This window comes from Rhincodon typus, chromosome 7, assembly GCF_021869965.1.
Source record: "Rhincodon typus isolate 14 chromosome 7, sRhiTyp1.1, whole genome shotgun sequence".
NCBI classification, from domain to species: Eukaryota; Metazoa; Chordata; class Chondrichthyes; order Orectolobiformes; family Rhincodontidae; genus Rhincodon; species Rhincodon typus.
In genome coordinates this window covers 94,879,640-94,893,560 of record NC_063338.1, presented here as the reverse complement: position 1 = coordinate 94,893,560, position 13,921 = coordinate 94,879,640, and the positions used below count along the sequence as shown (strand labels likewise).

The 13,921-nt window shown below is 45.4% G+C and overlaps 1 protein-coding gene across 1 annotated transcript; it reads right to left on the bottom strand.

The window, feature by feature from the left end:
- Positions 1-2,964: 2,964 nt before the first annotated feature.
- On the bottom strand, positions 2,965-13,607 carry LOC109917636 (gap junction gamma-1 protein-like). Its single transcript, XM_020517472.2, has 3 exons — positions 13,493-13,607; positions 4,799-5,953; positions 2,965-3,146 (listed from the first exon to the last, which is right to left on the bottom strand). Exons 2-3 carry the CDS (start codon positions 5,919-5,921, stop codon positions 3,133-3,135), a joined length of 1,137 nt encoding a protein of 378 aa, XP_020373061.2. The 5' UTR covers positions 5,922-5,953; positions 13,493-13,607; the 3' UTR covers positions 2,965-3,132.
- Positions 13,608-13,921: the final 314 nt, after the last annotated feature.

The window sequence follows — 13,921 nt, the reverse complement described above, 5'->3', positions numbered from 1 at the left end:
CCTTGATCATGACCCCACCCCCGACCACCAAAGCATCATCTCCCAAACCATCCACAACCTTGTCACCTCAGGTGACCTCCCACCCTCGGCCTCCAACCTCATCGTTCCCCAACCCTGCACTGCCCGCTTCTATCTCCTTCCCAAAATCCACAAACCTGATTGCCCTGGTCGACCCATTGTCTCCGCCTGCTCCTACCCCACGGAACTTATCTCCAACTATCTGGACTCCATTTTCTCCCCCTTGGTCCAGGAACTCCCTACCTACGTCCGTGACACCACCCACACCCTCCACCTCCTCCAGAACTTCCAATTCCCCAGTCCCCAACACCTCATCTTTACCATGGACGTCCAGTCCCTATACACCTGCATTCCCCATACAGATGGCCTAAAGGCCCTCCGCTTCTTCCTGTCCCGCAGGTCCGACCAGTCCCCCTCCACTGACACCGTCATCCGCTTAGCCGAACTCGTCCTCACCCTCAACAACTTCTCTTTCAATTCCTCCCACTTCCTACAGACCAAGGGGGTGGCCATGGGTACCCACATGGGCCCAAGCTATGCCTGCCTCTTTGTAGGTTACGTGGAACAACCCCTCTTCCATACCTACGCTGGCCCTAAACCCTACCTCTTCCTCCGCGACATTGATGACTGTATTGGCGCCGCCTCGTGCTCCCATGAGGAGCTCAAACAGTTCATCCACTTCACCAACACCTTCCACCCCAACCTTAAGTTCACCTGGACCATCTCTAACACCTCTCTCACCTTCCTGGACCTCTCTGTCTCCATCTGGGGCAACCACCTAGAAACCGATATCCATTTCAAGCCCACCGACTCCCACAGCTACCTAGAATACACCTCCTCCCACCCACCTTCCTGCAAAAATGCCATCCCTATTCCCAATTCCTTCGCCTCCGCCGCATCTGCTCCCAGGATGAGGCATTCCACTCCCGTACATCTCAGATGTCCTCGTTTTTCAAGGACCGCAACTTCCCCCCCTCAGTGGTAGAGAACGCCCTCCACTGTGTCTCCCGCAACTCATCACTCACACCCCCTCCCCGCAATAACAACCAAAACAGAATCCCCCTCGTCCTCACGTACCACCCCACCAACCTCCGGATCCAACGCATCATCCTCCGACACTTCCGCCATCTGCAATCCAACCCCACCGCCAAAGACATTTTTCCCTCCCCACCCTTATCTGCTTTCCAGAGGGACCACTCTCTCCGTGACTCCCTTGTCCGCTCCACACTCCCCTCCAGCCCCACCACACCCGGCACTTTTCCCTGCAACCGCAGGAGGTGCTACACCTGCCCCTACACCTCCCCCCTCACCCCCATCCCAGGCCCCAAGAGGACCTTCCACATCAAGCGGATGTTCACCTGCACATCTGCTAATGTGGTATACTGTATCCGCTGTTCCCGTTGTAGCCTCCTCTACATCGGGGAAACCAAGCGGAGGCTTGGGGACCGCTTTGCAGAACACCTACGCTCGGTTCGCAATAAACAACTGCACCTCCCAGTCGCGAACTAGTTCAACTCCCCCTCCCATTCCTCAGACGACATGTCCATCCTGGGCCTCCTGCAGTGCCACAACGATGCTACCGGAAGGTTGCAGGAACAGCAACTCATATTCCGCTTGGGAACCCTGCAGCCCAATGGTATCAATGTGGATTTCACAAGCTTCAAAATCTCCCCTCCCCCTACTGCATCCCAAAACCAGCCCAGCTTGTCCCCGCCTCCCTAACCTGTTCTTCCTCCCACCTATCCCCTCCTCCCACCTCAAGCCGCACCCCCATCTCCTACCTACTAACCTCATCCCACCCCCTTGACCTGTCCATCCTCCCTGGACTGACCTATCACCTCCCTACCTCCCCACCTACACTCACCTTTACTGGCTCCATCCCCGCCTCTTCGACCTATCTGTTTCCTCTCCACCTATCTTCTCCTCTATCCATCTTCTATCCGCCTCCCCCTCTCTCCCTATTTATTTCAGAATCCCCTTCCCCTCCCCGATTTCTGATGAAGGGTCTCGGCCCAAAACATCAGCCTTCCTGCTCCTATGATGCTGCTTGGCCTGCTGTGTTCATCCAGCTCCACACCTTGTTATCTCAGATTCTCCAGCATCTGCAGTTCCTACTATCTCTGATACAATATATAAGGCTACCCATTAATTCTAAAGCTAAGCTTCAAAACTGTTTTAAAGGAAATCAACATGGCTACAGAAATACGTACAAGTTCATTATTAACTACAAATATACAGAAAACCCACCGGTTACAAACTCATAAACACGAAGAATAATAACAAATGTTTAAGTCGACAGAGGAAGAAAGAGGAAACACACACACCCAAGAGCAACCTGGTAAGCATAGCAACATGCTGGAGAAGGCTCAATAGGCCCAAATCAATCAAATGGTCACAAATGAAGCAATACAGTGTATCAAAAGTACCAAAAGCAAGATATAGGAACATCAACAAAAGTAACTCAGTTCATTGTTGCTTTCGCTCAACGTAACATGATTCTGGTATGTTCTAAGACTAAACAAAACAATTTGTCATTAATTGTCCCCTTGCTACACCGAGTTGTTTTTTTTGGATTTATCTAAACCCAACACCAAAAAAAGTAAAGATTTCATTAAGAATTAAACTAACCCAAAACCAGAGAAACAAAATGAATGATCAATTTAGTGATGAAAAGAAACTACAAATTATCTGGCTGAGCCAGTTCTGTTAGATTGTACCTGCTTAAGGAGAGGGTCACCCCCTCAGCTTCTTCCCCAGTCTCCAGGCGAGGGGTCTCCTTTTCAATTATGAAGACTGGCTGTCAGTGCCTCAAGCGCTACAAGATATGTTTTAGACCCTTCAGTCAGTCGAACAATTACTGGACTTAAAATTCTCAACACCGTCAAGTTTGTCTAAACACACCCTAACTCCCCCTCGCCCTGCCCTCCCACCCAGCCCTAAATCCAGTGTCCCCTCACAACCCAGCTCTTTCCAGTAGTTTTGCTTTTGCAAGTTGGTGATGTTAAAGCCCAGAGAATAAGAATGAAATATGAGTCTTTTCAGTCAAGGTTCCTTTGTTGCTTCAAGCGACAACTTTCTCCGAATCTCAAAGTCAAAGAGCCTGTTCCATCAGCATCACCCATGCAGACCTAAAAAGGAAACAGAAGAATAACCAGAGGGATGGCAAGGGATCAGTGGATTACTCAAATCATCAGTGATATTAGTAAGAAACATACGAACAAAGGGAGTCCTTAAGTTGCCCAAGTCTGTTACACAAAGACAGAAGAAGGCCACCCAGCCTCGCCTATATTTTATACAAGAGCAGAAGAAGGTCATTCAAACCCTGAAATTGTTACGGAAGGTCAAGGAGAACTGTTAGGCGTTTCGGGTTGTGACCCTTCTTCAGAGAAATGGCCATTTCTGAAGAAGGGTCCCGACCTGAAACGTCAGCTTACCTGCTCCTCTGATGCTGCCTGGCCTGCTGTGTTCCTCCAGCCCCACGCTGTGTTATCTCTGACTCCAGCATCAGCAGTTCTTACTATCTCTGAAGGAGAACTGTTAGGTGTCTTATACAAGTCAGAAGGCCATTCAGCCCCTCAAAGCTGCTACACAAGAGGAGGAGAATATTTAGACCCTCAAGCCTGTTAGGCAATATCATGAAGGCCATTTTGCCCTTCATGTCTTTACAGAGGAACAGAAGTGTCTGTGGTGCTGCATGCCCAATATCTCATTGCTGTGCGCAGCCAGCTCCCACATCACTACCCTTTTTGACATTAAAACAGTAGCTACACTTCTAAGACACCTCATTGGCTGTAGCTTATCTTGGGATAACGTGAAGTTTTGCAGTCACTGTAAGACATATTCAGATGTCCTTTTCAAGATCACGTGGATTGTCGGTGTCACTGGCTGGGCCAGTATTTATTACCCAGAAGGAAGTTAAGTATCAACCACATTGCTGTGGGTCTGGAGTCACATGTCGACTCAACTAGGTAAGAATGACAGTTTCCTTCCCTAAAAGAAATTAGTGAACCAGATTGGTTTTTCACTGATAATTAACAATGGTTTCATAGTCATTATTAGACCCTAATTCCAGTTACTTATTGAATTCAAATTCCACCACTTGCTATGGCAGGATTTGAACCCATATCTCCAGCACGTTCGCAGGGTGTCTGTATTAAGAGTTCAGCAATAAAACCACGAGGCCATTGCCTTCCCTATGTCACTAAGCTAGTAATCCAGACACCTCCAGTTAGATACTCTGGAGAATTAGTTCAAATACCACCTTGGCAGAATTCAAATGTTTAAAATTTAGCCTGAAACCCATGTGGTTCACTAATATCCTCTAGAGAATAATATATTCTGTCCTTACCTGGTTTTGCCTACATCTGACTCCAGGCCCATAGTAATATGTGATTCTGGGCAATTAGGGATGAGTAATAAGTATTGGCACAGCCAGCAACAAGCACAATCATAATAATGAATTAAAATAAAGAGCTGATCTGGGTCAGAAAGGGGGATACCAAACAGATTGGAAGATTTGGGCCAATGTTTACAGTGAAATTATTAGATGGATAAAAATTGGTCACCAGACCTGAAACATTAAGTCTGCTTTCTGCCCATAGATGCTCCCTGACCTGCTGAGTTTCCCCTAGAAATCTATGTTGTTGCTTCACACCTCCCACACTGTCCCAGTTTGTGCTCAAGACCTCAGTGAGACTTGAATCCACAACCTCTGAAGTCAGAATGTTATCCACTGAGCCATAGCTGCCCTCTATAAATTACTAATGATTTTCTATTTTACCTGCTTTTTTAGCACAAGCGCTTTCACCTTCCTGGCCAAATTTCAGTCGGTTCTGCTCAATAGCTGTACAATTTGACTCAGGAATGCCACTTCTCGGTTGATGAGGGAGCTCTCTTGATGCTTGGTATGCCATGTTCAGTTGCTCCTGAGCAAGCTTTAGGTGTCGGTGAACTACCTCAGACATCTCAAAACTCTCCGGCCCCAGAGCGCCAAAGTTGTTGTGGTACGGCACATTCCCATTGCCCAGCTTGGTCTTGTCCTTTTGAAGCACAGAGTGGTAGCCCGGAGGGTCGTAGTGGTTGCTCCTGGAGGAGTAATACAGGTGAGAGGCCTGCCGCCTGCCCCTCAAGCCATCCCTGATGCCACCGAGGCCAAGGTGGAAGAGCTCAACAAAGTTGAGCAATAAGCAGAGACCACTGACCACATACATTACCAACAGGAAGATGGTTTTCTCTGTGGGACGTGACACAAAACAGTCGACGGTGTATGGACAAGGAATCGTACTGCACACAAAGCCAGGAAGCACTTCAAACCCATATAGAAAGTATTGTGCAGCCAAGAAACCAATTTCAAACAGAGTTCTCATCAGGAGCTGGACGACATACATCTTCATAAGTCCATCTTCCTTGATACGCCTCCTGCCATCATGTGGCTTCTTCTCAGGAGTTTTCTTGTCATCTTCAGTCTCGGGTTCATGCTCAATTTCCTCGCAGACCATGGGGTCCTCCTCGTCATCACCCTCTGCCTCCTCATAATCCCGGGCAGGTCCCCGATGCACAATGGGTATCTTTCTCTTGGGTTTTGGCTGGGCACCTTCCATCCGGGCTATCCGGTGTATGGCATAGCCAAGGTATATAATGGATGGCACCGTGATCATGATGATTTGGAAGACCCAGAACCGGAGGTGCGACAGCGGTGCAAAGGAATTGTAGCAAACATTCTCACAACCTGGTTGCTGAGTGTTACATGTGAACTTGCTTTGTTCATCATGGTAGATAGGCTCACCACCAACTGCCAACAAAACAATGCGGAAGACAATGAGGACGGTCAGCCAGACCTTGCCAACAAACGTGGAGTGGTTATGGATCTCCTCGAGGAGTCTCGTCAGGAAAGCCCAGCTCATCTTGGGAAAGTGAAGCCTTCAACACAACCACACTGGAAGAAACAGCAGAAAATAAGCATCAAGCCTGTAGCCAGCCACTTCTAAAACCAAAAGCAGATCAGAAAGAGGCTACTCAGCCATTTGAGTTTGTTCAGCCAACAGCTAATTCAATAATGGCACATCTTCATTCTAACTCTTTACCTTCCTTAGCACCATAATTTGAATACCCTGTCTTAACTGTCATATATTACCAGAATTTAGCCTTTCAAGTGGAGGTTAATACATTTTCATTTAAATTCTATGAAGGCCCCTTCCTATCATGCTCTGTGCATTGTTATCCCTCCTGATACCATGGTGTCTTGACTTGCCATCCCTATTCATTTTACCACATCTTCCCACTGGATCCTTTACCCCAATATTTAGTTTAAATCCTTCTCTACTCTCCTCGGCATATAAATCAAGAGAACACTGGTCCCACCATGATTCAGATTAATACATCTTAGTGGTACAGGTTCACTTTCCCAAGTACTGATAGCACTGCCCATGAGCCAGAATCCAATTCTCCCGCACCAATCTTTGAGACAAGCATTTAGTTTTCTCATCTTAGTTACCCTATGACAATTTTCTTATGGCTGAGGCACTAATATAGAGATTATCACATTTGAGGTTTTGCTTTTAGCCCCAAGCTACTTGTACTCTCTGAGGAGAACCTATGTCCTAGTCCCAACCCTGTTGTTGGTGCCTAAATGGACCACAACAATTAACTGAAAGACCATAAGACATAGGAATAGAAATAGGCGATTCAGCTCATCGAGTCTGCATTCGGTGAGATCGTGGCTGATATGAATATCCTCAACACCACTTTGCTGCGTTTTCCCTTAACCCTTGATTGTTTTACCAATTAAATATCTGTCCACCTCAGCCTTGAATATACTTAATGAGCGAGCCTCGGCAGCCATCTGTGGAGAAGAATTCTACAGATTCACAACCCTCTGAGAGAAGAAATTCCTCCACAAGTGTCTTAAACAGGTGACCACTTATTATGAGATGATGCCCTTTGGTCCTAGACTTTCCTACAAGGGGAAACAACCCGATCACATCTACACTGTCAACTCCTGTAAGAATCGTGTACGTTTCAAGAGATCACCTGTCATTCTTCTATATTCCAATGAGTGCAGACCCAACCTACTTAACCTCTCCTCATAAGACATCCCTCCATACCTGGTTTCAGCCTAGTGAACTTCTCTAGACTGCTGTTTACATTATTCCAGCTGTGGTCTAATTAGTGCCTTGTATAGCTTAAACAAAACCTCCCTACTTTTTTACTTCATTCCTTTCCCTTTCCCTTACTGCAGGTAGCTCTCCAGCTCAGAACTGATGTCATGAACCCAAGCACCAGATAAGTATCACAGCTGTCCCCTGAAGCTGCAGAGAATGATATCAATCCCCTTGACTATTCCGTCTCCTATTATCACTACACTCCTATTAACACTGTTCTCCCCCCCCCACCTCCTTTGAATGATTCCCTATACCATGGTGCCATGCTCAATTATCTCATCTGTTTTGCAGCCACCACTCACATCCAGATAAGTTTCATGTACTTTTTTCCTCTGTGAGGGTAGCAAAGGCTGAGGTTCTTCCCTTTCTATCTGCTTCACTCATAGTCAACCATCCTGTCCCTGACCACTGACCAAATCAGAAGAACCTAACATAAGAGATATATCACCAAAGTCACCCTCCCTCTCATCCCCGCCTCCTTGACCTGACACAATCTGTCCATCTTCTCTCCCACCTATCTGCTCCTCCCACCTCACTCACCAATCCCCACCGCTACCTACCTGCACTCACCTATCACCATCCCACCTACCTTCCCCAGCCCGAACCCCTCTCTCTATTTATTTTAGACCCCCCTTCCCCTCCTCCAATTCTGAAAAAGGGTCCCGGCCGGAAATGCCAGCTTTCCTGCTCCTCTAGGAATAAATGGGTGTTTTTCCGAATACCAGGTGGTGACTGGTTGGGTTGGTACTCAGACTCCAGCTGGTCACAATATATGTTAATGACTTAATTAAGGGAACTAAATGTAATATCTCAAAACTTGCAGTTGGCACAAAGCTGGATGGAAGAGTGAGCTGTGAGGAGGATGCTGAGATATTGCAGTGTATTTAGACGGGCTGATTGAGTGGGCAAATGTGTGGCAGATGCAGTGTAATATGAATAAATGTGAAGTTATCCGCTTTGGCAGCAAAAATAGGAAGGCAGTTTATTATTTGAATGGCTGTAAATTGAGAGAGGTGAATGTTCAATGAAACCTGGGTGTCCTCATGTACCAGCCGCTGAAAGTTGGTGTGCAGGTGCAGCAGGCAGTAAGAAGGGAAATGTATGTTGACCTTCATAGCAAGAGGATTTGAGTACAGGAACAAGGATGTCTTGCTATAGTTGTACCGCGCATTGGTGAGACAATGCCTGGAATATTTTGTGCAGTTTTGGTCTCCTTATCTGAGGAAGGATATTCTTGCTATAAAGGGAATACAGCAAAAGTTTACCAGATTGACTCCTGGGACGGCAGGACTGACATATGAAGAAATTGAGCCGGTTAGGATTATATTCACTGGAGTTTAGAAGAATGAGGGGGGGATTTCATAGAAACCTATAATTTCTGACAGGACTAGACAGGTTAGATGCAGGAGTTGAGTACAAGTGTTGGGATGTGATGTTACAGCGGTACAAGACGTTGGTAGAGCCACATTTGGAGTACTGCATGCAGTTTTGGTCTCCCTGCTATAGGAACAATGATATTAAACTGGAAAGGGTGCAAAAAAGATATATCAGATGTTACCAAGACTAGAGAGTTTGAGTTAAAAGGAGAGGCTAGATAGACTGGGAATTTATTCCCAGAGGACAGGAGGTTGAGGGGTGACATTATAGAGGTTTATAAAATCATGAGGGGCACAGACAACATGAATAGCCAAGCTTTTTTTCCCCAGGTTAGGGGAATTCAAATTGAGAGAACATAGGTTTAAGGTGAGAGGGAAAATATTCGAAAGGGACTTGAAGGGCAACTTTTTCCACAAAAGGAGTGGTGCATGTATGGAGCGAGATGCCAGAGGAAGTGGTAGAGGCAGGTACAATTACAACATATAAAAGACATTTGGACAGGTACATGGATAGGAAAGTGTAAGATCTTAACGAGGTCAGCCAGGCACACCTCATAGATATGAGTTCCCTAATTGGGGCTGTTAATTTGGTCCAATGAGAGAGCCTTAGCTCTCAGATAACAGCTGGAATGTCAGACATCCTGTTCACTCTAGGAGCTGGCTCTGAGGGAGCTGAATCTGTGTCAACAGCGCTCCATGTGAAAATAAAGGATGACTTGGTGACAGGATACCGGCCTATGTGGAGTTACTTAAATGGTGATGAGAGAAGAGCACACTCCTCAAGAAATTATCTTGCAACTGTCTCCTTTGAGTTGGGGATAAGTATTTCTGGCATCATGCTGTTATTTGGGAAGCTTGACTCATTTGATGATGCCGTTGAAGACAGGGCCCAGTATGCGGAAAGAATGTGTTATTTTTTTCCAGGCAAATGATGTTGGGGCAGATTGAAAGCAATGAGTAATTTTCCTGACAGCTTGTGGACCCACAGACCTTTCAGTTGTTAGGAGCCTAACATTTCCTGAGGCAGCAGATATGACAACTTCTCAAGAATTGACGGATTTAGTTAAGGAATATTACGACTCCCATCCTCCTCTAATACCAAGATGCTATCGGTTTTACTCAACAATTCAAGAACCATAGGAATCCGGATCAGGGTTTTTGACTAGGTTAAGATGACTAGCAGAGGTATATGACTTTAGTTTAACCCTTAATGAGATGCTGAGAGGCTGCTTGGTCTGTTGAATTAATGATGTAACCACACAGAAGCACCTACTAGCTGAAGCCCAACTGGACTTCAAACAGGCAGTACAACTGGCTTTATAATTGGACAATGCAGAAGGTGGAGTATATGAGTTTCCGAGCATTCCGACATCCTCATCAGTCCAACTGAGGATATGGAACATCACTTGAGTGAAGGCAGTTTCATAGTGTCTATCAGGACTTTTCCTGAACAGGGGGACTCCAGGCCAGCCCACAGCAAAACCCCAAAACAAAGCCAAGCCTTGTCTAAACAGTTAAAATTTTCTTCAGGTACCAAGCTGACAAGACATTGTAGTTGCTGCTGGTACGAGGACTCAAGACAGCAAAGAGTCCCACTGGACATAAATTGAGTAAGACAATTCAAAGGCCAGTATCAAGGTGAGTGCACTCCCTGGAAAGTCCACCTACGTCTGGTTTGGAACAGTTAAATTGCTTAGCAACATCCAAATCAGAACCAATCAAAGTAAACATCTGGTTAAATGATCACCCGTTTCTAATGGAGGTCGATACTGATGTGGCCATTTCAGTGACCACAGAATCCAGTCTTTAACAAAATTAGCCCTAGACTCCAACCCTTAGGTTTGCACAAGACCTCAGCTAGACTGAGAACCTATACTGGGGAACCATTACAGATTAAGGGTACAACTTCAGTTCTCATCTCATGAGGAGCAGCTGGTTCAGTTACTACTGGTTGTAGTAAAAGGCTTGTGCCCAAGCTTGATGGATAAAAATTGGTTGGGAAAGATTAATTTAAATTAGTTCAACAGTTTTCAATTTAAAAATGGCTGCCAAAGTGAAATCTTAATTAAATACCTAGAGGTTTGTCAGTTGGGTATAGGGACTATCAAAGGAGCCATGGCCACCTTACATGTTGACCAGGAAGCAATTCCACGATTCTGCAAGGCCTGCCCAGTGCCATTTGCCTTACAGGCAAAAGCAGAGGCAGAAATCAGATGACTGGAAAGTGAAGGAATCATCAACCCAATCCAGTTTGAGGAATGGGCAGCACTGGTCGTACCAATTGTGAAACCCAATAGGTCGGTTTGCCTTTTAAAGAATTTTAAACGAATTTTAAACAAATAGTAAACTGCTTTTCACTGCTGGATAAATACCCGATAAAGAAAATCCAAAAAACTCCTCGCATAGAGAATTTGTATGCAAAGCTGGCAGGAGGGGACTGTCTTTCACAAAGCTGGACATTAGCTATGCGCACTGGCAGTTGTAGTTAGATGAGGATTCCCAGAACTAAGCTACAATTAATACTCACAAGGGTTTGTACCAATATACAAGACTGCCATTTGGGGTATCGTCAGCCAGTGCAACTTTTCTGCAGACGATGGAGAACATTTAAAAGGTGTACCCCAGGTTGCCATTGATCTAGATGGCGTGCAAATAACAGGAAAGACCAATAAGGAGAACTTACAGAACTTGGATATCATCCTTAGACATTTCTCCCAGGCGGGCATAAGCCTTAGAAGGGAAAAATGTCTGTTCTAGACCCCTAAATGATCTACTTTGAATTGACAAGACCGCCTACACTCTTGGAAGATAAAGTGAAGGTGATCAGTGCCCTAACTCCCACATCTGTACTGGAGCTTAGGTCTTTCCTTTGGCTCGTGAATTATTATGGGAAGTTCATACATAACCTGGCCTTCATCTTGGCAGCTTTGCATCAACTCTTCAAAAAGGTTCAGCATTGGAAATGGTCACATAGCCAAGCCACAGCTTTCAGGGAAGTGAGGAAACAGCTATCATCCTCTAAGATGTTGGCACACAATGATCCCAAGCGAGATATGATATTAACGTGCAATACCTCAATGCTGTATATGGAGGCATTATTAGCTCACAGGATGGCCCAATGGAGAGGACTACCCAATAGCGTATGCATCCAGGATTCTGAGGAAGGGTCACCGGACCCGAAACGTTAACTGTGTTTTCTCCTTCACAGATGCTGCCAGACCTGCTGAGCTTTTCCAGCAACTTTGTTTTTGTTCCTGATTTACAGCATCCGTAGTTCTTTCAGTTTTTATTCCAAAATGAAGCTGTTGGCGAGATGTCATGTTTGGTGGCCATGATTGGGTGCAGACATAGACGCTTTGGTGGAGAGTCCAGACTGCCAACAAGGTCAAAAATTACTGCCAGCGTGTCCCCCACATTCAAAGGAATGGTGAGGTAAACCCTGGACTCAGTTGCACATTGTGCAGGTTCTATCATGGACTCAATGTTCTTCGACATTGTGGACGCCTACTCAAAATGGCTGGATCAAACGCAGGGACGACAATAGAAAAACTGCATGCATCTTTTATAACACATGGGAGTGTTGATCACAGGTTACAGGCCATCATTTATCAGCTGGGAATTCAAGTATTTCCTAATGTCGAATGGTACTTATCATGTAAGGACAGCTCCATACCATCCTTCATCCAATGGTCTGGCAGAATGAGCAGTCAAACTTTGAAGGCAGACATAAAGAAACAGTCTACAGCTTCCCCTAAGTACCAAACTGTCCTACTTGATGACAGGACCACCCCTCATGCAACTACAGGGATAACTCCAGCAGAGTTGCTACGGGGAGAAGACTCCACACCAGGTTAAATCTGATCTTCCCAGACCTGGGGGGGAGGGTGAAACAGCATCAGAAACATCAATGCTGGCGAATCTGTACAGCACTCAGTATATCCTCCTCAAATCTGGAGTTATGTAACCCATATCTCAAGATGAACCAGAGCCCAAGCTGAAGGTGCCAGGTGATTTTGCAACATTGAATAAGAATGCAGGCAGGTTGTAACAGCAACACTGAAAGCAACCATAGAAACAAACACAAGGTTGAATGTGCCTCAGGCAAGCAATTTCCTAATCTTGGTCATGCCGACACAGGTATGCACAGCCAAACAAAGCAACAGCTGCAGTCGGGAGATAGTAACGTTACATAATCTTACTTGCAGCCCAGACAGAAGCCATTCAGCCCATCATGCCCATGACAGCTCTCTAACAATCACATCCAATTCGTCCCACTCCCCAGTGTCTTCCACATTGTGGAAAATCGCATTCACGTGTTAGTTAATGTGTCCCAGTACATGTCCAATTGCTTTTTTAAAAGTTCCTCTGCAATCTGCCTCCTGTACGCTCTCAAGAATATGCATTCAGGATTTTGACAACCCTCTGAGTGAAACAATGTTTCATTTCCTTCAGCTCCTATTACCAGTTACCTTAAACCCCAGAACCTCTGGTTAACCGCCATTTACCAGAGGAAACTCTGTCCTGTCAAACCTGCTCTGTCGAGCTCACCATGAGTTTGGATACTTCTATTCAGGATCTCCTTAATCTTCCCTGCCCAAAATGAACAATCCTACCTTCTCCAGTCCCTAAGCACACCCTTGATCCTGGTCTCATTCTAACAAAGCTCTTCTGCACTGTCTCCCAAAGTCATGCCATTATCCCTAAAATCAGGCGGTGTCCGGGATTGAACACTATCCTCCCACTGAAACTGAACCAGGTTGACTATGACTTCCTCATGTTTGCATTCAATGCCCTTTATATTTTGGTTTTTTTTTGGAAAGGTGAGGGGAGGATGCTAAGTTATCTAGCCATAGCCCCTTGACTGACTACTCCTTTCCAATAATTATTCTAGTTTAAAGAGGAACACATTTGACAGAGCATGTTGATTATTCAACTTACCTTGAAACTTGATCAGTAAATGTCTTTTCTCCAGCCTCTTCAAAAACTGACTCCTTATGGTGCAAGAGAAAAAAAAGCTTAAAATATTACAAAAACTATTCACTGTTGCATGACTTCCAAAAGGACTGAGCTGAACTAAAAGACTCTCAACTATATTACAGTTAAGTCCCACCCCTCATCAATACATTTTCCCCTGTAAATAAACAGCAAAAAAATTCCATTTCAAAACAGGAAATCATTAATGTGTCAAGTCTGAATTCATTCTCCTTTAGCTGAATATTTTACAAACTTGTCTGCTCATGCATCAAAACAGTTTCCATTTCCAATCTCCTGGGCTGTGCTGATGACTAATAGTTTTTAAGAACTTTGGCCTTTAACCTTTCTTTTCCTTCACCGTTTCATGGGGGTTAGCACTGTCTCTCGGAATCA